Below are 27,227 nucleotides of genomic sequence, written 5' to 3' on the forward strand. Positions count from 1 at the left end.
CCAGGATGTTATTTTCCCTTGTGGGAAAGCTCACATGCTGGTAATATTTGGGGAGGACAGTCCTGAGGTTACAGTGGTTGAAATCGCCAGATATAATAAATACAGCGTCCGGGTGTTTGGTCTCGTGTTTATCAATGATGTCATGCAGGAGGCCTAGTGCATTAGCAGTGTTAGCTCGTGGTGGGATGTAAACAGCAGTTAAATACACAGCGCTAAACTCACGAGGCAAATAAAAAGGTCTGCATTTCACCATCAGCAGCTCAATGTCCTGCGAGCAGTGCTTTTCCATCGTCTGTACGTCTGTGCACCACCGTTTGTTTACGTAAACACAGACGCCGCCACCTCTGTGTTTACCAGACGCTAAAGTCCGATCTCCCCGGTAAGCAGCAAATGATTCCAACTGGATCGCCGAGTCCGGTATATCCTCCGTCAGCCAGGTTTCTGTGAAGGTGAGGACACAGCATTCCCTGATCTCACGTTGAGCTGTAATCCTTGCTCGTAGTTCGTCCATCTTGTTTTCAAGAGAGCGGACGTTGGCTAGCAGCAGGCTTGGTAGCGGTGGCCTCGTCGCTCTAGCTTTTAGCCTAGCATGCAGGCCGGCTCGCTTGCCTCGTTTACGCCTGGGATGCTTTGCTCGCCGGGTATTCAGCTCACCAGGTCCGCAGGCTGCTGCGTTCTCCCGGCGCAGAAGAAAGGCAAAGTCTGAGAGGCTAAATGAAGGTTCATGGTGAACCCTGCCGATGTTCAAAAGTGTCTCTCTGTTGTAATGTACTGCGTGAGTGTGTTGAATGTCCAAAATGAACAATAAAATAGCAAAAAATAGAAAAACACGGGAGAGTGTCACAGAGACGTCTGCCACGGAGGGCGCCATCTTTGATCTCAATTCAATTCAATTCAATTCAATAATCTACCCTTAAATTGCTTTAAATCAGAAGGTAAAGCAAGAGTCTGCATACATGGACAAGCATACATATTTTTTATGCTGCAGTGTGTTTGTGGGTTTTCTCACAATTAGCATAACCTTTCCACCTGCACTCGTAATGCCAGCTGCTTTTCTTTACTCACATTAAACTCTTCATGTTTGTTATGGTCCTGACATGTTCCATGGCCATATAAACCACGGTGGAAGTAATTAGTAATTAATAAATGAGGGAGTCTTAGCAGTGTTATCCGTGGTCTTGTGTATCATTCACTATCAGTGAATCTGACACATTGGGAGCATCTAGGGTTGTGTTGCCCCCTGTGCAAGCACAGAATGTCAGCAGTAGTTAGCTGTTAGCTTGTCACCCAAAATATTATTGCTCCAAGCGGGGTAATGAAGTCAGACTCAGCAGCAAAGTACTTTTACTACGATACAATGCTAAAATGCAATGCTGTATACACTGATTTGTATCAATACTCAAGCTAATTGAATTTTATTATTTCTTTTTCTTATTATTGTTTGCTTCTTTCCCAGGCGAAAGTACTCAGCTGTGACCAATGGCACCTGTGAGGATGAGCGGACTGAGCGAACAGGAGCGTGGGATTTTGTAGAGCCTTCTGAAAGGTCGTACTGCAGTTGTTCTAGGTGAGTGGCTCTCCGTCTCCCTCATACGTCCTGTCAACCCGATTCTGTTTCTCAAAAAACACCATTAATACAGTCTTCCAACAAGCTGGTTCTGGGAAATCCCAATGAGTGAGCAGGCTACCTGAATGACTGATTAATGGACCCACTCTAATAGATGAAACCAAAATTCTGCTGATTGTGAGGCTCATTTGAAGCAGGTATTTTTATGCATGGGCCCACCGTGTGGAAAATCCTCTTGCCCACATTGTGAGAGCTTGGGCGTGTTAATGTGGTGGAAGCCATCCAGCAAACAACGAATAGGAAGCTGTAGTCCTGTTTATTTCTAATTGTGATAGCCCTGAGCTGTTTCTGACATTTACCGGACATTTATACCGGACCGAATATAAGCCACACGTAAAGAGACAAAAAATGATGTGCACATATAGGCTGGACTTGTTTATAAGCCACAGGAGTCCACGTTGTAACATTGGATCTTTACACAGAAAGACACACTGTAAATCTTGCAATCCTACCTACACTCTGTGTTCCCATCATTCGTTGGGTCGTGAGACACTTTTTTTCCATTATAGTTTAAGCAGTCCAAGCAGAAATGGTAGTAATTGTTCACTAGATCAAACGTACTTAAGATTTGTCAGCTGAAAACACTATTGCAGCATAAGACTTCAAAACGTGGGATGTTGGCTTCTATTGCGGAAATGCACGACTTTCTTTTTTCGGCACTTCTAAGCATCATGAGAACTGTAGTTCTTTTAGCCATAAATTGGTTGCATCATTAATTAAGCCGCAGGGTTCAAGGCGTGTGAAAAAAGTAGCAGCTTATTATCCACGTATATCCACGTACGTATCCATAAGAACCGTACTTGTGCTTCTCACCAGTGCTGTGACGTCTCAACATATTTTGATCTTCTCTCCTCCAGACACAAATCAGTGAAGCAGCGAATAGGCGGGAATGTGGGCCAAGCTCAGTCAGCAGGCCAGGCCTCACAGACTCCTACCAAGCACAAAGCTGGAGGAGAGAAGCCAGACAAGAGTGACAAGCAGCAGAAAAGGCCCCAGACACCTTTCCATCATCGAAGCCTGACCAGTGAAGACGCCTCAGTTGAAAGTGAAGCAACAGCCGGCCAAAGTCTCGCAATAAGGACTCAGGATGGAGGAAGGTTCTCTAGTATTCGTTCAGCAGATGTGACTACCATCCAAAAGACCCCTCAAATCAGCAGCGGGGTGGTTAGCACAGGGCCATCAGACCCGGCCAACTCCCCCCAACCCCCACCTCTTAGCCCCCACCCATGCGAGCGTATTGAGGAGTCCGGGGAGAGTATGAAGAACCCCTCCACCCCCAACAACCAACACTTTTACCAGCCTCCCTTGGACCCATGTCTGGGCGGAGTGAAGGGTGGTGGCGAGGAGCCGGCGGGGCCAGAGGGTCTGACCCAGCACTTCTCCTCACACCACCCTCACCCTTCTGCTTACTCGGAGCCCAATGAGCCCACTGTGTACGTGGGCGCAGGGATCCACCCAGAAGATGACAGCACTCACTCGCCGTGGAGGTTATTCAACTTACCCCGCAGGAGGGAAGCAGAGATGCCCACGCCGATACTGCCAGGGGACAAGTTTCGGGACGATGGGTTAGCCTCCCAGGACAACCTGGTGTCTGTAACTGAGTGAGTATCACCTGCGAGTTAAGAACAATTATTCTGTTTATTTTTATTTGAATGAAGGTTCCACACCATTCTGTTGAGCGGAATAACAGCAGAGATGAACTGCTCATCGCTGATGTTGTGTTGTTTGTTAGACCAGGGGTGTCCAAAGGGCGGCTTGGGGGCCATTTGCGGCCTACGGCTGTTATTTTATTGTCCCATGGCACATTCTAAAAATATCATTTAACAAGAAAACCTGAAAAAAAACCCATCCTAACAGCAGAAATGTAAAAATCAGCATTCATTTGACAAGAATGAAGTCTAAATATTAAGAGAAAAAAGTTGCAATCCAAGGAGAAAGAAGTCATAATTTAGGGAATAATGTGATCATATTATGTGGAAAAATAACATTTTAGTAGCATAGTGGACATTTTAAAGACTGTATTTTTGAAGTTGTAATATTATGAGAAACAAAGAATAACGTTGTAATTTTTGGACAATTAGGTTGCGGAAAAAGAAATGTGAAATAAAAGTCAAAACATTATGAGAAAAAAGTTGTATTCTCATGAGAAAAAAAGTTGAAATTTTCCGAGAATAAACTCATATTATGAGGAAAAGCAATGTCATTCTAGTAGCATGGATGTGAAATATTAAAGAAAAAAGACACTACTTTTTAAAAGTGGTGATATTATGAGAACCAAAATAAAGTTGTAATTTTTTGGTTGGGGAAATAGATGCAATATTATGGGAATAAAGGCAAAATGTGATGGGAGAAAGGGTCATAAAAATAACAGCAAAAATTGGCAAAGACCGGAGTTCGTCCTAATGGGCTATTTCACCTCCAGTATATCACAAGGCTGAGATGCAGTATTTTCTTGAACTATACACATAATGTCTTAGCATATACTGCATATGTGTTGGTTTACAAAACATGAACGTAGCCCTTGCATCCTTCCATTTGTCAAAATGTGACCCTCCTGTGGAAAAATCTTGGACACCCCTGCTTTTAGACCAAAACCTAGTTGAGACCAATTCAGTAGCGCTTGCGCTGGTTGCACCAAGCAGTACACCCCGTTTTGCCTTAATTGTTTCAATACACGATTAGTCAACAATCAATTCCACACAATCAGCATAAATGTTAACGCTCAATGAATTGATTGTTATGCCCATCCCTGACACCCACACACAATGCAGCCGGAGGCTTCAACCATTTGCTGGCTGTCTCTCCGAGATGCTGCCCTCCCTCATACCTCTGCTTCGGAATGTTTAGTGTAGCGCTTAGCTGCGCACAGCATGTTAATCTCTTGCTATGTGCCCTTTTGACATCATACATCGCCAATGTGCATGGCCAGCACTGCTCACCGATTCCTACACACAGTCAGGCACCCAAGCTAGGAGAGAGCAGGAGTAATAGTGGGTTTGATGAAGATGAACTGCTGTTCTAATGGAGTCCAAGCTATGGCCTATCATACGGCTTGCCACGGAATGAGACACTTGCACCTTGAAGAAGCGGTGTCAAGTGAGGGAAGGAAGGTGGAAGGGGGGGGCGCCATAGTGAGAATAATCAATGGAGCTGTACAATCCCTGCGGGCAAAGTGCTCGTATGGGCTTTTCCCGTTTGCGTTCTTTGCATTCTCCTCTGAGAAGAACAATTAGGCCGCAAGTCGCAGGCGCAGAGGAGCTTTTGATAAGTCATCTCACGGTGACAAGTGATAAATGTGTCTTAAGTGTATGAACAGTTTGTGCTTGAGTCACCATGTTCTGGTTAATCTGCTTGAAATGTAGTTGTCTGACAACAAACACGATGCAGACAGTTCTGCTCCAAGACAGCTGTCAGAGTTGTTTGCGATTGCTGCCATTGCATTTAGAGCTGATAAACACAGAGCAGTGCTGACAAGCACTATGAGGCAGGCCCGTAGCACTTGTTGAGAGAAGATTCACACGTTTTATTGACTCACTGTTCAAATTGACTTTGTTGATGGCGCACAGATGCAAATCCAGCTCTTGAAACATCACATTTAGAATGAACATTCGTTGTCTGGTGTTTGGTATTTTCCCTGATCATCTTATTTCCTTCCTCCCAGGGTGATGTCCACATCTAAATTCCCGCTGAAGGTGTCTGATGAGCGCGTTCTGATGTATCAGGCCAGGAGGAACCAGTACCTGGCTGCTGCCATTACTGATGGCGACCACGAGCCTGAGGTGGACCCCTATGCCTTTGAGGAAGGAGATGTGAAATTCACATTTTCCAACAAAAAGGATAAGGCAGGCGGGGAGCGTGAGCCAGGCAAGAAACATAAGGTAAGGAATGAACGGATGGATGTATTTTTTTCTTTAAGATGCCTGGAACCTTTTCAGATCTGTGGTGCACTGTTGTTCATGGAACAAGCATCCCAAACACGGACGTTCAATCTCTTGCTAACCAAAACAGCAGCACCTACAGAGGGATGTCAACAATCAGATACTGTAAATTAATTTGTGGAATTTGTGACTTGGATATTATAAATGACTTCCTGTGCAATGTGAACACCGCGTCTTTTCCAGCAATTCATATTCCAGTTGCCTTTATGCCCTGCTGTGTATGTTTCCCCCCCCATTTTTCAGTGAGCTACACACCTTCAATTTAGTTCTGCTTCCTCTGTGCACCCTGCTTAGGTTATTTTCTTTGCTCTGTATTTGATTTATCTGCAGTACCGCACAAAAGGTGCCGTATTTTCTGCATATCTTTTATTATACCGTCTCTCCGAAGAAATGACACTTTGACACGATGTAAAGTAGCCAGTGTACAGCTTGGATAACGGTGTAAATCTTCTCATAATAACTCAACACACAGCCATTAATATCTAAACCTCTGGCAACAAAAGTGAGTACATCCTGAAGTGAAACTGTCCTGAGCGGAACCTGTTCTGTTAAAAAGTGTTGTATGGTCTTGGCCACCTTGCTGCACCTCATTTAGAGGGCCATTTTTATGTACAGCAATCATTTTCCCCCCAGATCCTCATTTCTTTGCCATGAGGTGCTATGTTGAACGTCTAGTGTGAGAGCGCTAACCCACACCTGCTCCTTATTCACACCTGAGACCTAGTAACGCATCACAGTTGCACGGCATGAGAGGGAAAGTGGTTAGTTGGGCCCATTTTTTTGCATTTTCAGCCATGTACTCACTTTTGTTGCCAGCAGTGAATTCATGGCTGTGTTTTGTTTTGAGGGAACAGTAAAGCTGTACATGGACAACATTACATTATATCAAAGTAACCTTTAGTGTTGTCGCATGAAAAGATACAATAAAATCTTTGCAGAATTGTGAGGGCTATACTCACTTTCGCGACGTACTGTATACCAGAGGTGTCCAAAGAGCAACCTGGTGGCCATTCACGGCCTGTGGCTTTTAACGAGAAAAAAAAAACAGCTGAAATTGAAAGTAATTGAAGTAATTTTACAAAACGAACTCAAAATATTAAGAGACAAAAAGTTGTAACCTATCAAGAAAAAGTCATAGTTTTCCAAGAAAAATGTCAGTTAGTATTAGTAGCATAAAATTGGAACATTGTAGAGTTTTTTGTTTTGTTTTTAAAGTTGTATTTTTTTAATTTTAATTTTTTTTGTCCTAATATTATGAGAAACAAAACAAAGAATAAAGTTGTCATTTCTGGAAAATTAGGCTGCGTAAAAAGTTATGTTACAATAATTCAAGAACAAGTTAATAATATAGGAATAAAGTTATAATTATGAGAAGAAAATGTATTAAAATACAATTAAAATAAATGGAAAAATTAAAAACAGAAAACAGAAATGGGGGAAAAACAGCTGTAATTTTATGAAATTAAGTCAAAATATTAAGAGAAACAAGGTGTATTCTAATGAGGAAAAAAAGTTGCAATTTTATGAGGAAAAATTTCATTTTAGTAGCAAAGAGTTGAAATATTAAAGAAAAAAATAGGCTGTTTTTTAAAAGCCGTAATGGTATGAGAAACAAACCAAACGAAATAAAGTTTTAATATTTGGAAAATTACTAAAAATAAAGGAAAAATGTTATGAGAGAGACTCTCAGTATTTGGAAAATTTAAAAAAACAGCAAAATTGTGGGAGAAAAAAAAGCAAAGACTGAAATGTATACTAATAATAGGCATTTCCACCTCCATCACAAAGCTCAGATGCATTTTCCTCAGAAATAAATAACTTATTAGCATATCTGCTTGTGCTGCTTTACAAAATATCAGTGGCAAAGTTGCATCCTTTCCTTTTTTCCCGATGTGGCCCTCGCACGAAAAGGTTTGGACACCCCTACTGTGTACTTTGCTATGTACTGTACTATGTGTGTACGATTTTTCTTTCTGTACTGCTCTTCCTGAAGTTGTATAACAGTCAAGGCTCTCACAGCTATCAAAAGTAAGCCTTATAAAGGCATTTGACAATTTCGGATTGCATTCACTTTGCACCCTCATTGCAATGAACGACTTGCCACAACTCACTTACATAGTTACATTGTCAAGCCTTTCTGCGTGAAATGTTAGAAGAGGAAACCCTTCATCCGGGCTCTCCTCTGCCGAGACAAAATGTGAGTTAGAGGGCAGGGAGCAGGAGAAGTAGAAAATATACCATCATCGTCTCCAGCAATACCGCGCTAAAAATAACAGCAACTGGTTTCCACTTCCGCTTTCACTGCCAGTGTCTGTTATAGCAGGGAGTCGTCCAGAATTCTCCATTGTTAGCGGAGCTTGGAGAAACACAAAGAGTTCACATGTCCACTTTCCCTGGCTCAAGTTAATGTTTTTCATACCGGCCTCTGCCTCATTCCCTTTTTAAACTCTCAGTAATCCTCAGGTCAGCCTCTGACGGACTAGGGCCACCTGTTATGGAAGAGGAGGTCTTGTATGTATGTTTGTATCTTCAACTCAGGGCTTTAAAGGCAGGAGTCTGAATATGACACGGAGGCTGTGTCCAATTTAAGGGTCTGCAGCCAACAAGGCCTAAGTAGCCTACCCGTTCAACGAAGGCCAGACGTTCGGAGGTTTCCTCCTCCTCCAGCCGCGACCAGCCTTGTGAACTTAGGCGGTCTGGCCTTCCTCACACGTTCTGTTTGTGTCACGTGCTCTCATCTTGACCCTGATGTCATGACGGGATTATATCTGCCTTCCATCGCAAAAAGAGAGCGAAAACATAACTAAAGTGAAGGAGAACAAATATACGTTTTTTAACATTTTTACAGCCCTCTTGACATGAAATAACACCCCTATAGTCACCTTTACACTCCTATTACCCAATACAGTAGATCAGAGAAAATAAGACATAATATAGACTCACACATGTTACCATCGGGAGAGTTCCTTGACTTCTTGTGGTGGCCAATGTAACGTTACTGACAACTAAAAATAATATCAACATGTCTCAATGCCTTATTTTAGTTTAGCTCATGGGACATTTTTATACTTAAAACGCTTACTTTAGGCCAAAAACCTGTGAAATTTGAAAATTTCAAAAATTTATTAATGATGGCAGTTTCGTGGTTGACTATGGCTTATTATCAATGGAAAAAAATGACTATTTCAGCAAATTTTACGAGTTTCTGTCCGCAATTAAGTATTTCCAAGCATAAAAATGCACTGTGGTTATGTGCTCAGAGAACGTGAGACGCTAATCAGCGAGGCGGTGGCTCCAGGAGAGGCAGATAGTGTGCTGTGGGAGCTCAGAATGCTCTGAACGCTCATGCTCTTTCACTTTTCCGTCTCCAAATAGCAGAACAATCTCCCAGCAACGTCAGGAAAAGTCCCTACATTTGTCGCTAGTCGCTTTTGAGAAAATAAGTCACCAAGAGGGTTTGGAAAGTCGACAGATTGAGCGCGAAAATGGCCAAGTTGGCAACAAGGAGGGGGAAACCATTCACAGATGGACAATACGTGAAAGAATTCCTTCATGAAAATATCACAGCATCGATTCTCCGAGCTCAAAAATAAACAGGAAATTATTAAATTATTAATATTAAAATTATTAAATAAAAGAGTCAATGACAGGAGCAGTAGAACGGTTATTGATGACAATTCAGCGCAGGCGTAAATGGTATTGAGCAAACAACACTGATATGTGGACTTTTTAATGTTAAAGTTGGCTACATTTTCTTTTCATTTCACACAAATATGGGAAGCACTCCAAGACTTCCAGAGTTACGTGTTGAAATCATTTCAGAGTAGGCCTACACCTGTAGGCGCACTGTTGTTTGTTGAATTTTGTGGTTATAACTGATAACATTTTTAAAAATATCAACATTTTTACAAGTTATTTTTATTTTTCTATTTATATTTTTTTACTGGACGAGGAGGCAAAGTTGCTCTCGATGGTAAAGGTTGCCGACCCCTTCAGTCGACTTCCGGCTTCTCGCAGCATCCACTGCAGTACATCTGTGTCGGAAGTGAAGCAGAAGCTGTCGGGGTTCACTGAAGCTCGCACCTTTTTATTACTGAACGTGCAAAAAGTGAGGAGTCAAAGCAGCGTTTGCACGTATAGCTTGTGACCCTGGTTGTGCACCATCGTGGACGGGGCCTTAAAGGGAGACAGATTAAAGCCTGTGTTACTCTGAGAAAAAAGCCTCGGAGCACAATCAAATCAATACCTTGCGCATAACATTCCGGTTCCACATCCACATACACACACACTAATGCATGCACATGCTATAAAGGCAAGCCCTCACAGATATCGATGTCTGGGTGGGAGCCCAAGAGGCCATTCTGAGATCTTGATTTCCTTCTGATCCACACCGGAAATCTCATTTGTCACACCCCCCTTAATAGTTATACTGCAATATTATACAAATTGTAGCATTCATTATGCTGTCAAAAATAGCGCGTTAACTTCTCTCTGTTATGACGACAGTGTAGTTGCCCACAGAGTCTGACGCTCATTTCTAACTTTAATGTAACCTGAACACATCAACAGCGGTGCAATTTCAACAACATACAGTATATGTATTTCCAACTCACAATGCATCTAGATAAACACAAAGACAAAGAACAACAATACGTGGATATTCTTATCACTCAATTTATGACTCTAAATGCGGAAGTACAATTTGCTGCATTTAGCTATGCTCGGAAATCCCAGAAAATACACTCAAAATGTGAATTCAACTTAAATGGCGTGGTGTGCTTGAACACAACCCCTCATTGTTCATAATAACACGGTGAAAGTGTGATTCAAATGTTCTGCTACTAATAAAGAAACTAGTGTTAGGTAAATAGTTTTTTTAAGTGTGGCATCTTTTAGCTTGATTGAAATGTTCAGTTCATTTGGAGCTGTTAATACATGCAAATACAGTATATATAATCCATTTATCTTTCTTTCAATAAAATACAATACAAATGGGCTTATTTCAGACATCATTTCAAATGTTGATTAATCACGATTAGGAAACCCATGATTAATCTGATTCAAAATGTGAATCATTTGAAAGCACTATTATTCACTGATTTCAGAAGAGAACTGCTTGGCAAATCAAATGTGTCAACGTTTTGCCGGTTGTTTGATTATGTTTTGTGTATTTTGGATCGTGGCAGCTGGTTCCCCATCAAATATCATTTCATATCCGTGTTTCTAACAAGCTGGAGGTATGAGATTGGTATCATATAATAAGCAAAGGTAACTGCAGCTTGTGTATTGCATGTGTGTGTTTGATTTCCTCCCATTAACCTTTTCTCTTTTGACTTTTCTAACAGGGTGAAGATGGAGGATCGGGTCCATCGGATGGTAAGAAGATTTTTCTTTTCCGAGTAACCTTCGTGTTTATTTGCATGACTTGGCCGCTGTTAGACGCGTAAGCAAGCAGGGTGACCTCAGAATCCGTAAATGACCAAGCATCCTGGACACTATTCACATCTGAGGAATATAACTTGGCTGTGACGTTTCAGTCAGTGTGTCAACACGAATTCAAAATAAGAAGCTTTTTGATGTAAATCTCACACAATACATTTGTGAGGCCACAGGAATTCCTGTCATTAAATTGCAAATCAGCTCTTGGAATTGATTAGTCTAAAGTCTAACATTCTTGCGCGCAGATCCTCAGCGGGCAGCTGCTCACAACCGCATGGCCTCTACAAGCCTGATCCATGAGACGGACCTGGTGGTGTCCATCAACGACCTTGACAACCTCTTCAATTCCGATGAAGACGAACTGGCGGTTAGTAAGCTGTTGTCTCCATTGGCCAAAATTGCTACTTTCCCTTTCATGTGCGTTATCGACCCACAGCTGTGAGAGTTTTAAAAAAGAGATTTGTCTGACCACTGAGGTGCTGAAGTACTTTTTTCCCCCCCTCTACAGACTGGTTCCAGACGACCGGTAAATGGAACAGAAGAGAAATTTGGCAGCAAGGAACCTAAGCCATCCACTTTAGACCCTGTATCTTGTATTAGTATGTATTTTTACTGTTTCTCTTCATGTTATTTGTGAGTATAATCATGCTGGAGCCTTGTGCTCACATTAGCCATGTTTGTTGTCAGCTAGCAATAGCGATTTGGCAAAGTTTTGCTACTAAATTAGCTATCATTGAATGTATGGCGTATCATAACCTTCGGTCGAAGAGGGACGCCATCTTTAAGACACTGACTGCTCTAAACATGGTTAATGCTCATCTCGGACCTGGCCACCTAGTGGTGAAAAATATTTCTGCAGCTGCTGTCCCACTGTGACCAACAAGCTTTTTAGTTGAGCCTTTCTTCAGCCTTATACACTCCTGATCAAAATGTTAAGACTAGGTGAAAAACTGAAAGCATTTACATGCAAAAAGAAGAAATGGGAGTGGGACAAAAATCATTTTGAGTCATCAATTTATTGCAAACAAGCATTCAAGTGAAATGGGCTGTTCATCAGCTGATCAAAAGTTTAAGAACGTAGCTCAAAATAGAAAATAAATAATAAAATAGAAATAAAATCTTCAGAAAAGGACTCAACATGAGCAGCTGCGCCATTCTTGTTAATCACTTCAAAAATTGGTGTGGGCATGCTTGATGCCAGTGTTTCCAGGAGGCTAGCGGGAATGTTGCTCCAGGTGGTGAAGATGGCTTCACGGAGGGCATCCACTGTCTGGAACTGATGTTTGTTTTTGTAAACTTCCCTTGCCATCCCTCCCCAAATGTTGTCAATTGGATTTACAGTAGATCATGGGAACACGCGGCATGGTCCAAAAGAGTGACTTTATTCTTCTGGAAGTCCTTTGTCAGGCGGGCTTTGTGAAGTGCAACATGGTCCTGTTGACAAATCCAGTCATTACCACACAGACGAGGGCCTTCAGCCATGAGGGATGCTCCCTGCAACATCTCCACATAGCCATCAGCCGTTTGACGCCCCCGTACAACCTGAGGCTCCATTGTTCCATTGAAAGAAAATGCAGCCCAGATCATGATGGCGTGTGGAAAACATCTCAGGTGGATCTCCTTGTCATGCCAGTAACGTTGGGAGCCATCAGGATCGTCAGAGAATAAAACTTTCTTCCGTTGTTCCATGTTTGGTGCTTTCATGCAAAACCCAAACGGGCAGTTTTGTGGCATTGAAGGAGACGAGGCCTTTTGAAGTCGTTTTAAAACCATTCTTGCGTATGTAGCGTCTGATGGTTATTGGACTGCACTCGGTGCCAGTAGCAACTTTCATTTGTGCCGAGGTTCGTCTCGTGTCTTGACGGCCAGCCAGAGCTGGCGACATTTTTTTGTGGGGTCTTCCACTTGACTTTTTTGTTTCGTAACCCTCAGGATGTTTGAAGAAGTTTGAAATGACTGTCTTACTGCGTCCAACCTCAGCAGCAATGGCGCGCTGCGTGGGCCTTGCTTATGCAGCTCAACAATCCTACTGCTTTCAAAGAGAGAAAGCTTTTTGCCTTTGCCATCAAGAGATCATGACCGTGTGAATCTTTTGTTGAATTTCTTGAATTCCGGCAATTTTACAATTTTGATCAAGAGCGTATTTCCTGCAAAATTGTTTTTCTTTAGTTTAATTAAAAGGCTGTCTGCCGTTAGAACATAATCGGTCTTAGAATTACATGACGTGCGACAACTGCAACATGTAAGTCTGTAATATATTTCAAACGTATTGTTTAATTGGAAAAATATGGTCATTTTTGGGTATACGGGGTGTCCTTATAGTCTGACCACAAAGGAAATGTGGAGAGATTTTTATGTTTAAGCAAAAGTTACCAATCCTATTGAAGATGTTATTTGTTAATATTCTCATTGAATACAATTTCATTTCTTGAAAATACGCATTTTTGTGTCCAGACCTTAGTGGCACCCTGGATAGCTGGTACAGTGCTTTATATTTACTAGCTGCTTTGCCAGATCTAATGAAAGCGTAGCTGAAGTCAAGTAGATCTTTGATACTGTATGCTAACTGTGCTGTGGCCATCCACCCTCCAGGCTCGGCAGACCTACACCAGATGTTTCCCACTCCTCCCTCCCTTGAGCAGCACATCATGGGCTACTCACCCATGAACATGTGCAGCAAAGAGTATGGCAGCATGGAGCCAACCCCTGGTATGACCACGCTAGATGGAACCCAGTCCCTAGTAGGTCACTTCAAGATCGAGGTGGAGGAGAGCTTCTGCAGCCCAAAGCCATCTGAGGTCAAGGTAAGTCTGTTTTAGCAAATTACAACTAATACCACAAGTCTGTTTTGCTTTTGTCAGGGTTGCACCCGCTTTATTTTATCAGATGATGAACCTAAATTAGACAACCAAGAAAAAGAATATACATTTCCAATTTGTATTCCAAAAAAAGAAAAAGCAACACAAACCTTATTTTATTACTTATATTTTTTTTATATTTTTTATATTATTACTTTTATGCTTTTAATCTTTCCTTTGCTTATTATTATTATTATTATTGCTTCTATTTTCAAAAACGATGACACTTAAACTTCCTCGCTTCTGTGCCACCACGGGACACTTTTCGCATGACAAGTTTTGGACTCTGCAAACTTCTTTTTTGAACTTTTGAATGAAACATTCTGCCACACGGCCGACATCACTCCTACTCCTTGCTACACACGCTAGCACCTGCTGTTGTTGTGATCACAAGGGCTCTATCCAGGTGCTGCTGGATACAAGTGCTGGCGTGGAGTCTGCGATGGACTGCTTGTGTTGGAGTGTTTATGTCGGAGATTTTAGATGCAGGCCGATATGATCCGATACTTGGGTTTTTTGCTGATACTGGACCATGTGTTGAAATGTGCAAATGTAACCATGTGATGTTCCTTCATGTAACGTACTATGCATGTCTGAACCAAACCAAACCAAACCAAAGAGCAACAACCAACCCCACTTCCTTGTTCTTGAAATATGCAGTACGGAACAAAATTGTCTTGGATTAAAATTGTCTTTTGCCATTTTATTGTATAATTCCCAGCTAAATGCTACCCGTTCACCAGAAACATTCACAAAAATGTTACCCGACTGTGAATGTTTTGGGCTCAGCTGTAATTTTGGGACTTGTGTGGTTTAAAGGTTTTTGGGAACTGAATCAGGGTTAAATTGTGTGCTGCCATGTTTTCTGTTTTTCTTCTTCTCTTCTGCAGACTTTCTGCAAAGATCACTCAGCACACAATATGACTCTGTGCATTTTGCAGGACTATTCATTTGTGTACAAGCCCGAGCTTTGCCAGCCGTTTGTGGGCTGCTCCATGTTTGCACCACTGAAGTCCTTGCCCAGCCAATGTCTCCCACCTATTAAGCTACCAGAGGACTGCATCTACCGACCAAGCTGGACCATGGGCCGAGAGATGCTCAACCCCATGCCTGTCATGACCATCCTCAACAAGGACAGGTAATGGTGCTTATTTTTATGTTCACCTTTTAGAGAAAGGAGAGCATTTGTTGAGGTCACGCGGGCCTTTTTTGTTTAGATGACCCCATAGTTCTTCCACAACACTCTCATCTAATCGTCTCTTTATAGACTTTGGAAGTGTAGAGCCACAGTCATTTTTTTTTTTTTGATAGATAAACTAATAAGATTCAGGTGAATTCATTATTTAAGGTCTTTAGCCTTACTTTGAATTCATCAAACTATATTTCCCATATCTTTGCAGCTGGTTTTCAAAATGTCTTTTACAAACCCACAATGTAAGCACTGTTGATGTACAAAAGCTCCCTTGTATGCTACAGTTTTTGTGCTGCTATTCATAGCTCCTGTTTGCTCATCTCTGCTGAAGAGGGCAGTGCGAATCAATGCACGTTAGGGGGGAAAATAGTACAGCATGTCACGCATTTCAGATGATTCGGTTTTTGCACACTTTGTCGGTTACCGCGCGCCTAACAAACTAGTCGAGTGCCCAAACAAAGCAGCCACACGGTGGTGACTCAGTCTGGGTGAGGCTGGGCCGCATCTAGTATTAGGAGTAGGGCTCGGAATCTCAGGGTACCTCACAGTATGATACGATAGGCGATGCATGGCTCACGATCATGATAATATCTCCATAGGGTGAAACGGATAAATCATTTCATAGTGTATATTTTGCTGCATTCAGCTGGGGTAGGCTCCAGCTTACCCGTGACCCAATGAGCATAAGCGGTACAGAAAATGGTGGAATTTTTGCAGCGTATTTTAACCAGAATGCAAGCAGCGGTGCTGCAAAACAAGTGAGACTGTTTTCGTGCAACATAAGTGTAAACAGGATTTTGGTTTAGGTGTCTGACAAACAGTGGCACTCTTTTATACTCATTTGGAAAACACAACATCTCATGTATCTCAAGTAGATCAACGCTCTAAAGTAGAAGCATAAGAAAAGTAAATATTTGGTGTGGTAGTGATGTGTTCACCAGAAGGAGACATATTTGGGAGTGATGTTAGCTCCCAGCATGCATTGTGGCATTTGCTTTGTAAAAAGTTGCTGAAGTTACATGTTATTTTTCCCCCATAGTAATAGTTGCCCAGTGTATATATTTACTGTAGTGACTTACTTACCTGTGCTGTCTTTTTGTGTGTGTGTGTGTGTGTGTGTGTGTGTGTGTGTGTGTGTGTGTGTGTGAGCACCACAATTGTAGGTAGTGTTCTGTCTAGTGACCCCCTCCCCCTGTTAATTTCCCCACGTGACATACTCACTCTTAGTTCAGTGGTGGCTTATGCTTGCACCCTATGAGTGTCATTGGCTGAACTTTGACCTAGCAGGTCGCATTTACTGTAATCTTTGATGTCAAGTAGCGGGCCCCAGAATCTAGTTTCAGACCCCTGCTTTAGAGTCTTTATTGCGTGTGTATGTGGTTAATTAGTTCATAGAAGGCACACAGAATGATGAACAACTCCGTATCTGTCTCCTTCCGTCGTCTAATAAGCACAGTGCTTTGTGCGCTGATGAGGCATTCAGTTGCACTGTGTATTTCTGAGTGTTCGATGAATCTGTTTTTTTAGTTGAAATACAGCTGCAAAAAACAAAGTACAAGGGTAGCGTCTCTTACAATAGGATTGTCATGTAAAGGTTCCTTTGTTAACACAGGTTGCAGGGGGACTGGTTTAACTGAGACACATAACAGATAGTGAGCCGGGCCAGTGTGTGTAATGATGATTGTACCTACCGGCTTCTGAAGATTACGATGAAGTTCACGTGAGCAAGTGTGCAGCGCTAACCGTACACTCTTTCAAGTGACGTTTGTAACGGACTAGAATGAAACAACGTCGGCGTGGCACTTCCATCCCCTCCACTCATCTCTGTTTGCTAGTCTTTCATTTATACATTTCACTCATCATTTGCCGTCATCTCTCACCACTTTGCGGTTCGCATTTTTGCGGCTTCATTCCGTCATGGTTTTTCAAAAATAAATTAGCATAAGTGATTGCTGTTTTGTGGTTGACTGTGGCCTATTATTAGTCAGAAGATATGCAGATTTGACACCTTCTTGGCCTAAATTGAGCATTTCCTAGCATAAAAATATCTAAACAAATGAAAATACAAATATATCATTAAAAGATGTATGTAGTATCTGGTGTCTGGTCACTAGGTGTCACTAAGAGTATGTTATGTCTTATTTATATCCATTATGTTTTATTTCCTATTATGTCTGCTTTATTGGGAAATACGAGTGTAAAGATGATTATAGGGGTGTTAGTTCATGTCTAGAGGGCTCGAATGTTAAAAACAGTATTTAGAAGTTCCTAAACAGTTTTTTTTATGCTTTAGCTAGGACAATATTCTGTCCTTCTACAGTAATGCACTTGTCAAGATTGGGTATGGAACCCATTCACCATGATAATGCATTGCTGTCATTAGATTTACATTATTTCTTATGGGAAAAATTGATTCGATTTTTGTCGAACCTTTTGGAACGGATTAATGACGTAAAAGGAGGTTCTGCTGTAATGCTCATTGCGTCGTGATTTTTATACACTGGTAGGTTCTGTCAAATTCTTGGATGTACAGGAAACGCCGGATCGTGCCGTACTAGGTGCCTACGGACCAAAGCAGAGACGTCACTCAGATTGACTCACTCAGCCATTCGAGCATCTTTGACAGAAACCCACTGCCAACTGTGCCCCTCCCCCAACACACACACACACACACACACACTGTCATCCTAATTTCGAAATCACTTGGATCTTTTTCCTCTTCACACACTCATCCGAAATAGAGATATTTGTATTTATATAAATGCCACGGAGCGTGACTGCATGTTAATTGCTTATTTCTACCGCGCAGTATGCAAGTGTGGTTTTGTAATCTGCATTTGTTTGCCCTTAAATTGGCATTCCCCCCTCCCTGTTCTTGTTATTTTCCAAAGCGTATTGCCTGAGCCACTGCAAGGAAATTAGAGTCAAAAGGATGTGTTGTTTTTAAACAGTTTATCACTGGGAAGGTTCAATAGGCCTGACCACTTGTGGCAGCTTGGTGTTTGTATTAGTGTGTATTTTTCATATAGGCAACACAAGGTTTACTGATTCAACGGTATTGTGTGTACAGTATGTGATTGATTTAGACCATTCAGTTTTTCACAAACAGTATTAAGCTATTGCGATAGGATGACCGCATTGTTTGCTTGTGAGTGTAATATTGTTGTTGGCTTTTCAAAACAAGGTTTGAGGGGCATTAAGGAGGGGCACCATACTACTGCCACTTCAGGGATGTCCAAAGTGCGGCCTGGGGGCCATTTGCGGTGCGCGGCACTTTCTAAAAAAATAATTTTAACAAGAAAACTTCAAGAAAAAAACAACACAAATGGGACTATCGACAGTGCTTTTACAAGAATGAAGTGGAAACGTTCAGAAAAAAAGAGTTGTAATTTAACCAGAAAAAGTCATCATGTTACATGAATAAAATCTTAATATTATGAGGGAAAATAATCATTCATTGTCATAGTATGGAGTTGAAATATTAAAGAAAAAATACATTATTTTTTTAAAGTCGTAATATGAGAAACAAACAACTTGGAAAATTAGGTTTTAGAGAAAGTTATAATATTATGGGAATAAAGTCAAAACATGACAATAAAGTCATCATATTACAAGAAACATTTACTAGGATTTTGAAGAAGAAAGTTGAAATGTTTGGAAAATAAAACAAAAACAAAAAGCAAAGAAACGGTAGTTAATATTAATAATATGCGTTTCCACCTACATCACAAAGCTGAGATGCAGTTTTTAAAAAATACATACTGTATATCACTACTTAGCATATCTTTACACAAAATCCTTTCATTTTGCAGCATGGGGCCCTTGCTGGAAAAAGTTTGGACACCCCTGTTCCACTTGTTTATCAATGCTGTATTATGCATGAGGCTGTTTAATTGGAGTGTGTTGGTGTGTTATGTTGAGCGATACAGGGAGAGAGAGAGAGGGACAGATGTGTGCACTTGGAACAACTTGGCCAATGTCCAAACAATCCTGACTAACAATCTTCTAACAACGTGTCTGTGCTGCCTTGGAGACCTTGTGCCGTCATGAACGTGCCCTGGCTGCAGGGGCTGTAAAGTAATGCAGGGACTTCCTTGGGTTGGGCCAGTGCCAGGTGTTGTTGCTCACATACAGATGGGGGGTGGGGCGTGGGACATCATGAGCTCCCTTATTCTCCGACTGCTTCCTCACAGTAGCTAGCCAGCCTAAAAATAAACCATACCTCATAGTCTCAAAGTCTGTTCGGATTTTGGACGTACTGCCTCGTGCTGCAGCGTTCTGAGCCTTCCTATTGCGGCTTGTCTTTAAAAAGTCTTTATATGTTCATCCATCTCTACAAAAATCTCATTTGAAGATAAATAAAGTCAAACAAAATGTGAGCAACAACAACAACAAAAAAGTATCTTAAATTTGCCAAATCTACGTTCTCACTCGGGATGGGCATTTGACTGCATTTTGCCTATGAAGGATGATGAAAATGAACTGAATGAAGTTCTGTAATGTTCTGAACTCCCGCGTCCAGAATAATACGAGAATAATACTGCTACTTTTGTGCCGCAGCAGAGATCTGCATGGGTGCAGCTCAACAACAATATACTTATTGTTTTTGATGTTGTGCAGTGTTTCCCACAGGACGGCAATGTGTCTGTGGCGTTGGTTGCGTGGGGATGGGATGGGGTGGGGGTCTAGATGATGTCATAGTCTAATTTAATAACTGGCCACCAAAAACAAACCCATTCATTTTTGTGCCCTGGAATCCGTGTGAGTGTGTGCTGATTTTAAACATAGTTGTCCCTGCGATTTGTGAATTTCTACCAAGCAGGATTCAATATTCATAAATGCAATATTTTCTGACAGCGTATAAAACCTTTTTATGACCTAAGTACAGCTTTTACCATAATTAGATCCCTGTAGACAAGAAATAACACCCCTATAGTCTTGTATTACCCAATATAGGAGACATAACACAATATGAGCCATCTTAGACATAAATACTGTACTGTAAGAGACTCACGCAGCACTGACAGCTCCTGTGTTGGCCATTGTCTCATCAATGTAACGTTGTTGACACCTAGAGACCAGTGTAGAGTACTACCCTACCACCGCATAGGAGAGACTCACGATGCACTTCAGTCGCTTTATTCGCACGCAGAGAACTCATGCAGTGAACATTCGTGCAGCAGACATTCACACACATCAGCTTTGACGTTGGGAAAGACTGATGGACATTTTTGCCTCTTTGCTGATGTTGAACTGTTTGTGTTTGGTTCATTTATGTTTTTTGTCTGTTTAGGGCCAAACTGATTACTCGATTCATCGAAACAACAAGGTTCAGATTAGTTGACCAAGAAAATAGTCTTTTGTTATAATGCACGACCAAGGCGGTTGTGGTATGTGCATGTGAGGTGTGAAGTAACGACAAGCTGCACAGACAGTCCCATTGTAATGTTTGTGAGCGAGGGCGAACAGGTAGCCCCAAATCTCTCTCTCTTTTTTTTTTTTTTTTTTTTAAAGTAGGGCTTTTAAAAAAAAAAAAACAGTAGCAATCTGTGGCGGCCCAAATTTATTTGTGTCGGGCCACCACAAATAAATGAATGTGTGGGAAAGACTGTTATGTTTCTTTACTCAAATCTTGGTTGATTTATTTTTTTTTCCTCTATGGAAAGATTCTAGAATCTTTCTAGAATCTCTATGGATCGATTCTAGAATACATTATTTCATTGTAAAGTTTGTCAAATAAATAAAAACTTTGTCTTTCTTCAACCAGTAACATCCCAAGTGTGGGCAGCACTCTGGACCAGGACTACAGCCAGGCCTACACCCCTCAAACTCACACACCCTTCTTGTCCAACAGCGCTCCGCCAAGTAACAGTGGAACTGGCATCCTGCCCTCACCTGCCACACCACGTTTTTCAGCCCCCACACCCCGTACGCCACGCACTCCACGCACACCCCGAGGCCCCTCCAGCGTCCAGGGCTCACTCAAGTACGAGAATTCGGACCTGTACTCACCAGCCTCCACCCCGTCCACCTGCAGGCCACTCAATTCGGTGGAGCCGGCCACCGTTCCTTCCATCCCCGAGGCTCACAGCCTCTATGTCACTCTCATTCTGTCCGAGTCTGTGATGAACCTCTTCAAGGACTGCAACTTTGACAGCTGCTGCATCTGCGTGTGTAACATGAACATCAAAGGAGCGGATGTGGGAGTGTACCTCAGCGACCCCATCGGCGAGGCCCAGGAACCCTGCAGCTGCGGTTTCAGTGCCGTGGTCAACCGTCGGTACGGCAACGGTTCGGGACTTTTTGTGGAGGACGAGCTGGATATCATCGGCCGTGGGACGGACACCAGCCGCGAGGCAGAAAGGCGCTTTGAGGAGCTACGGCTCTCCTCCCTGGACAAAACCAGCACCTGGAGGGGAGACCACGTCCCGGATGAGCTCATTCTTCTCCTGCAGGACCAGTGCACCAACTCGTTTTCACCTATTTCAGGCCTGGATGACATAGACACACACGGACTGAAGGGTTGCCCTGTGCCACCCTGTGTTCGGGTGGAGGAGAAGGACTTTCACAGTGACTGCTACATGGCCTTGGAGCACGGCAGGCAGTTCATGGACAACATGTCAGGTGGCAAGGTGGATGAAGCACTGGTCAAAAGCACTTGTCTGCACCACTGGTCTAAACAAAATGGTAAGAAATAATTGCAGGTCATTGTCATCTTGTTTTTACATTCAGCATGTTGCATGAAGCAGCATCTCATTCTTAAATGAAGCGTTCTACTGACTTTTTCACCATTTCGTTATATTCTTTTGTTTTGCAGCAGTGGACGTGAGTGCGCTGTGTTCTCAGGACGTTCTCCGAGTGTTGATGTCTCTCCAGCCTGTACTCCAAGATGCTATCCAGAAAAAAAGGACGGTGCGGTCGTGGGGCGTTCAGGGCCCACTCACCTGGCAGCAGTTTCACAAGATGGCAGGACGGGGCTCATATGGTAAATCTGGAGCTGTTTCTTTCTGGGAAGTTTAGCACCAAGAAATATTCTGTGTACATCTGATATCATTTGGTCTTTGAGAAATGCTTCAGTGTGAATGCACAGTGATGGGTACTTTGCGTTTTGCTGTGGTGACATTTGGAATGCATGTGCACGGAAGATGTGCCAAATTGCATTGTGACCTTCCAATCGGATGCACTACAGGGATTAAAAAAAGAGCGGACGCTACTCAATTGTTACACTTGCTCACTCGTTTTTTCTCTGTGCGCTCTGCTTCCCGCTCACAGGCACCGATGAGTCCCCTGAGCCTCTGCCCATCCCCACCTTCCTGGTGGGTTATGAGTATGACTTTGTTGTGCTGTCTCCCTTCGGTCTACCCTACTGGGAGAAACTGTTGCTGGATCCCTTCGGTTCCCAGCGGGACGTCGGGTATTTGGTGGTGTGTCCTGACAACGAAGCTCTCCTCAGTGGTGCCAAGAGCCTCTTCAGAGACCTCACAGCTGTCTATGAGGTAGGGCAGGTTGACCTGTGCCAGTGTTTGCACTGGCCAAATAATGGTTCATGTGCACAGATTTACCACTACTATGGCAGTAAAATGCACTCTGCCCCCTCCGAAAGTCATCTCCCTTTTAACTTAATGTGGCGGTGTGCCTCACTCATTCACACTGGCATTGTTTTATTTTTTACTGAGATCTTGTAGTGATGATTATACCGCTGTATAAAGTGAGTGGGGCTGAAGGGGCCCGATCCTGCTCGTTTCCCGCTTTCCCAGATCCAAGTGAGGCATTATAGTAAGTTTCTTTTAATAATACTGTATACTCCATAAATATCAAGTTGTGTACAAGGCAAATCTGCATTCTTCTCCTCTTGACCGAGACACGCAGATTCCGCAGCCTGCTCCCCTGAGAGTACAACATCTTAAATATAAACAGAAGTCTGAAAAGTTGGAATTGCAGGATAGGGCCTCATTAAGATCTTGTGTTGAAGTTGATGGTTTACCACGTCCTGGGTTTAAAAATGCAACTCTTGCCTGGTTTGCGGGCACCAGGGAGCCCCCCACGACTACGTGAGGCGCCTGCAAGCCTGCTTTTCATTCAGGTTTTCAGTTAATAATGTGAGAACGCCAGAAAGAAATGCATTCTGAAATACAAAATGTGAGTTGTGGATGACAGCATTTTGTTAATGTTGTGTTAAAACAAGCATTTTTACTTTGGGTTGAAAATGAAAGTTCCAAACATGTGTACTGTAGCTCTTGGCCATTTTCATTTTGTAAAAGTAGCTCTTTAGTAGCACTTTAACTTAAAGGCAGCAGATGTTGGATTATGCATCTAATTTCTTATATAAGTCGCAGGACCAACCAAACTATGAAAAAAGTGAATAGTGCTAACACTAGGCCACCGTGTTTTAAGTAATATTTAAAATGTGTAATGTTGCAATACAAAGTGGAAGTTTGAATATTGCAATAGATTACATGATTAATTACTATTTGCTTTTCCAACTACAACAAGATCAGATGTAGGCTTTTTTTCCTTGTAAATATATGTAACTTCTTTGCATATTTTGACCTACATAGGTTGCGTTTAGCGTGTTTAATAAGCAAAGGGGCCCCACATTCTTTCATTTTTCTCTATTTGACCCTTGGAGGGAAAAGTTTGGCTACTCCTGTCTCCTAAGATCATGGAGAACTGGTGAAGAGCCACTGCATGCATCATCTTCTGCTGCTGTGACATGAATTTTCCCCTCTGTGGATGATCTTATGTGTTGCCTTTATCTATACTTTCCTACAGTCGTGTCGACTGGGCCAGCATCGGCCCATTTCCAAAGGCTACCCTGATGGCATAGTCCTTGTCGGTGGCAGTGGAGCCAAAAGCCTCGTGGACCAGCCAGTCAGCGATTGGTTCCTCAAGGCTGCCAGCGGCAATGATGACGCCTTCACTAAGCTCAAACTCTATGCACAAGTGTGCCGCCACAACCTCGGTGAGTATCACCAATCTGCTGCCTTTTTTGTTCCGCGTCTGTTGCTCAGTTCTTGGCTTTGCTGGCTCGCTCTTGACCCCACCGTGAAGCCATTTCCAGAAGGTTAGCGTGAGAGCCTTGACAAGTTGAAAAAGTGCTGAACGAATGTGAGAGTGTTCAGTGGAGAAGCTTTTATCCTATCAAAGCTAGTGTAATATTATTAATCCAGCAATGTTTCTGTCTTTCTTTTTTCATTTATTTTTTTTTTAGCTCCATACCTCGCATCACAACCATTGGATGGTTCCCTCCTAACGCAGCCCACTCCCTCGTCGTTATCCAACCAGTCATCATCCGCGCCACTGACGGGATCTGCCTCCAGCTCCGTTGGCCAGCAGGGTGCAATGCACGGCTCCTTGGTGTCCAACAGCAACAGCGGGTCCGGAAATGGCTCTGTGTCATCCAACAGCCTGGTGACATCATCTGGGCAGTCTGGCAGCGGGATGCAGTCTGCCAAGGCCAGCTCTTTTGCCCCTTTTGCAAGCATGGGCAGCCAAAACCAGGGAGGTGGCACTCAAAGTGGACAGCTGGGACAGCAGGCAGGCACCCAGAATACTAGCACCTCAGGGGACAACTCAAACAGCCAGAGCCAGGCTCCCACAGAGCCCCCAGAAAGGTACAACCGGCCACACTAACATGCGTCAGCCCCAAAAAACCAAATCGTATTCAAGCATTTTCTCTTGTCATAACCGAAACAATACAATTGTGTAGTCAGAGTGATTTCTGTGATGCCCACAGCACTTTGGAACGGGACAAGGTCGGCGTGCCCACAGATGGCGAGTCTCACGCCATCACGTATCCACCTGCCATTGTTGTTTACATTGTGGATCCCTTTAGCTACGAGGAGTCTGAAGGCGGCCCAGGACCAGCGCCAGCCCACTCAAGCGTGTGGACGCTTGGTTTGTTACGTTGCTACCTTGAGATGCTTCAGCTGCTTCCTGCACATATCCGCAATTCAATTTTTTTACAGGTGAGCAAGCTTCCTGATTGTCCTGCGTGATAAACAGATTGCATACTCAAGACCAGCGCTTCAGAGATACAGTAGCTGTTCTTATCATTTGCAGTAGTAGTAGTCGTATATTGTTCATGATCAGTAAAGTAATACTTTCTTTGCCTTAACCGCATGGAGAAATACAATACAGCTTAAAGGTCACTTAGAGAGCAAAGAAAAAAGACTTGCTCTTCTTTAGCCTTATTTTTACACTGATTGAAAATCACATCACATCAGCTGGGATAGGCTCCAGCATACCCGCGACCATAGTGAGGATAGGCGGCACAGCAAATGGATGGATGGAAAATTAGGTTGCGGAAAAAGTGAATAAAGTATAGAATAAAGTCGCAATATTATGGGAATAAAGTCATCATTACGAGAAGAACGTTGAACTAGTTGGAGAATAAAAAAGAGCTGCAATTTTACATATGAAGTGTATAAAAATATCACAGTGGGGTGCGGTGGTAGAGATCCTGGTATAGTCTTTATTTTTCTGTTTAGATGGTCTTTTCTGTTTAGTCGGTCTTGAAAAGGTCTTACAAGTCTTTAAATTTGTACTGGAAAAATGTGCAGATACGCTGGAATTGATGTTACAGAATGGCACCGTAAGCAGGTGATGGTTAGTGAAACCCAACAGAAATCAGAGTGAAAATCACCCCCCCAAAAAAAGAAGCATAAATACAATAATGAAACACACCTTTCTCTCTTCAGCAAAAGGGGTCGTGTTCGTGTTGATCATTTGAGTTTGAAAGTCCACACCTTGCTGCACATCTCTATCTTTGTGTAAAACAAAGGACCTCCGGGAAGCTTTTGACGTCTTTATATCATTTATATCCTCTTTGTCACATCTCATCTGGTAAAAATTCCACCATAGAAACAAGCGTATGAGCATATGGAACTTATTATGGAATTTATTTCGTTTTTGGTTCATTGCAGGTTCCCAGACTACAAGCGCCAACACAACCTTTCCTGTCTTTATGTATAAAGGCTCAATGCCATTTTTGTCCCCAAATATTGTTTTGAAAATGCACTCGCTGACAGTATATTTATTTTTTTTTACACACACAGATTGTCCCCTGCCAGTACCTGCTTCAGCCCGTACGAGGTGAAGATCGACATATCTACGTCCAGCACCTTAAGTCTTTAGCCTTCTCAGTCTTTGCTCAGTGCAGACGCCCGCTGCCTACTTCCACCAATGTCAAGTCGTTGACGGGCTTTGGCCCGGGACTAGCTATCGACACAGCACTTAAAAGCTCTGAGGTAGGTTTTTGGTTGTTTTTTTGGGAGGGGATATATTTGTTTTTGGTTTTCTGAAAGCAAGCATCTGCAAGCACAAGTAAGATGAACAGTACCACTGCCTCTTGCTACTTATGGATTGTGTTAAATACAGTATTTTCAAGAAATACTGTATGCAGTTGACCTTTAGGTTACTAGACTGTGATGCAAGCCAGGTTTTAGTTGGCAATTCATTCATAAGTCACTTTCACTGTACACGAAACACATGAAGGACATCTAAAATACAGTAATAAAAAAATGTGGTACAATAATTAAACGGAACTAAATAAATAAAAAAGAGAACAACTCCTTACTTTTATCCCTCTTCGCCTCCCAGATTTCCTTGTAGCAGCGCACAGAATCCATGACCCCTGTAGCATTCGGCAATCTTTATTCTTAATGATGGCGGTTGACGCCAAATGAGGTCCAACATTGACGGGTGTTTCTCCTCTCCTGAGCTTTGTATGTTCATTTTCACTTCCATGGCGATGGCTTTCCTTTTCTTTGGCACACTGCCGCTTGGGAGACATAATGAAGTCCGGAAAGTTACCTAATGAGCGCTGTTAATCTTGCGCAGGCGAAGAAAACACACGCTGTAACGAGTTCTCGAGCCCGTGTTTACGGCCCTAAATTGTGTTTTTAATTCATGTATGAGAGCACGGAGCGCTGTAAATCGAGGACCACGTGTACTGGCAAATAAGCTGAGACTAACATTGCTGACACGTTTGCAGCCTCTGAGCTGTTAGTTGTTTTCATCTCTGGGGACACGACCCGACCTGAAACGATCCTTTCACCCTAGCTGTGTTGAGTCTGCCCCTGAAACGAAACAATGTTTGGAGCTCAACATCTTTGTGTTTGCTGAAGCAAGACAGAAGGAACTTGTAACCTTTTCGCTACACCACAGATTTA

At 42.6% G+C, this 27,227-nt stretch overlaps 1 protein-coding gene across 3 annotated transcripts in view; it reads left to right on the forward strand.

Moving 5' to 3' along the window:
* Positions 1 to 27,227, forward strand: part of med13a (mediator complex subunit 13a) — a 94,643-nt gene that overhangs the window by 56,847 nt on the left and 10,569 nt on the right. For 2 of the 3 annotated variants that reach the window (XM_054754087.1, XM_054754085.1), the window contains 15 exons: positions 1,457 to 1,567; positions 2,485 to 3,228; positions 5,289 to 5,505; positions 10,911 to 10,941; positions 11,250 to 11,371; positions 11,513 to 11,603; positions 13,597 to 13,808; positions 14,753 to 15,000; positions 20,822 to 21,741; positions 21,872 to 22,039; positions 22,327 to 22,550; positions 23,827 to 24,016; positions 24,266 to 24,668; positions 24,791 to 25,022; positions 26,112 to 26,303. In XM_054754087.1, the coding sequence (XP_054610062.1) occupies positions 1,457 to 1,567; positions 2,485 to 3,228; positions 5,289 to 5,505; positions 10,911 to 10,941; positions 11,250 to 11,371; positions 11,513 to 11,603; positions 13,597 to 13,808; positions 14,753 to 15,000; positions 20,822 to 21,741; positions 21,872 to 22,039; positions 22,327 to 22,550; positions 23,827 to 24,016; positions 24,266 to 24,668; positions 24,791 to 25,022; positions 26,112 to 26,303 (4,105 nt within the window). The remainder of the gene's footprint in view (positions 1 to 1,456; positions 1,568 to 2,484; positions 3,229 to 5,288; positions 5,506 to 10,910; positions 10,942 to 11,249; positions 11,372 to 11,512; positions 11,604 to 13,596; positions 13,809 to 14,752; positions 15,001 to 20,821; positions 21,742 to 21,871; positions 22,040 to 22,326; positions 22,551 to 23,826; positions 24,017 to 24,265; positions 24,669 to 24,790; positions 25,023 to 26,111; positions 26,304 to 27,227) is intronic. The other variant, XM_054754088.1, reaches the window with a different exon arrangement.

This window comes from Dunckerocampus dactyliophorus, chromosome 16, assembly GCF_027744805.1.
Source record: "Dunckerocampus dactyliophorus isolate RoL2022-P2 chromosome 16, RoL_Ddac_1.1, whole genome shotgun sequence".
Classification (NCBI taxonomy): Eukaryota; Metazoa; Chordata; class Actinopteri; order Syngnathiformes; family Syngnathidae; genus Dunckerocampus; species Dunckerocampus dactyliophorus.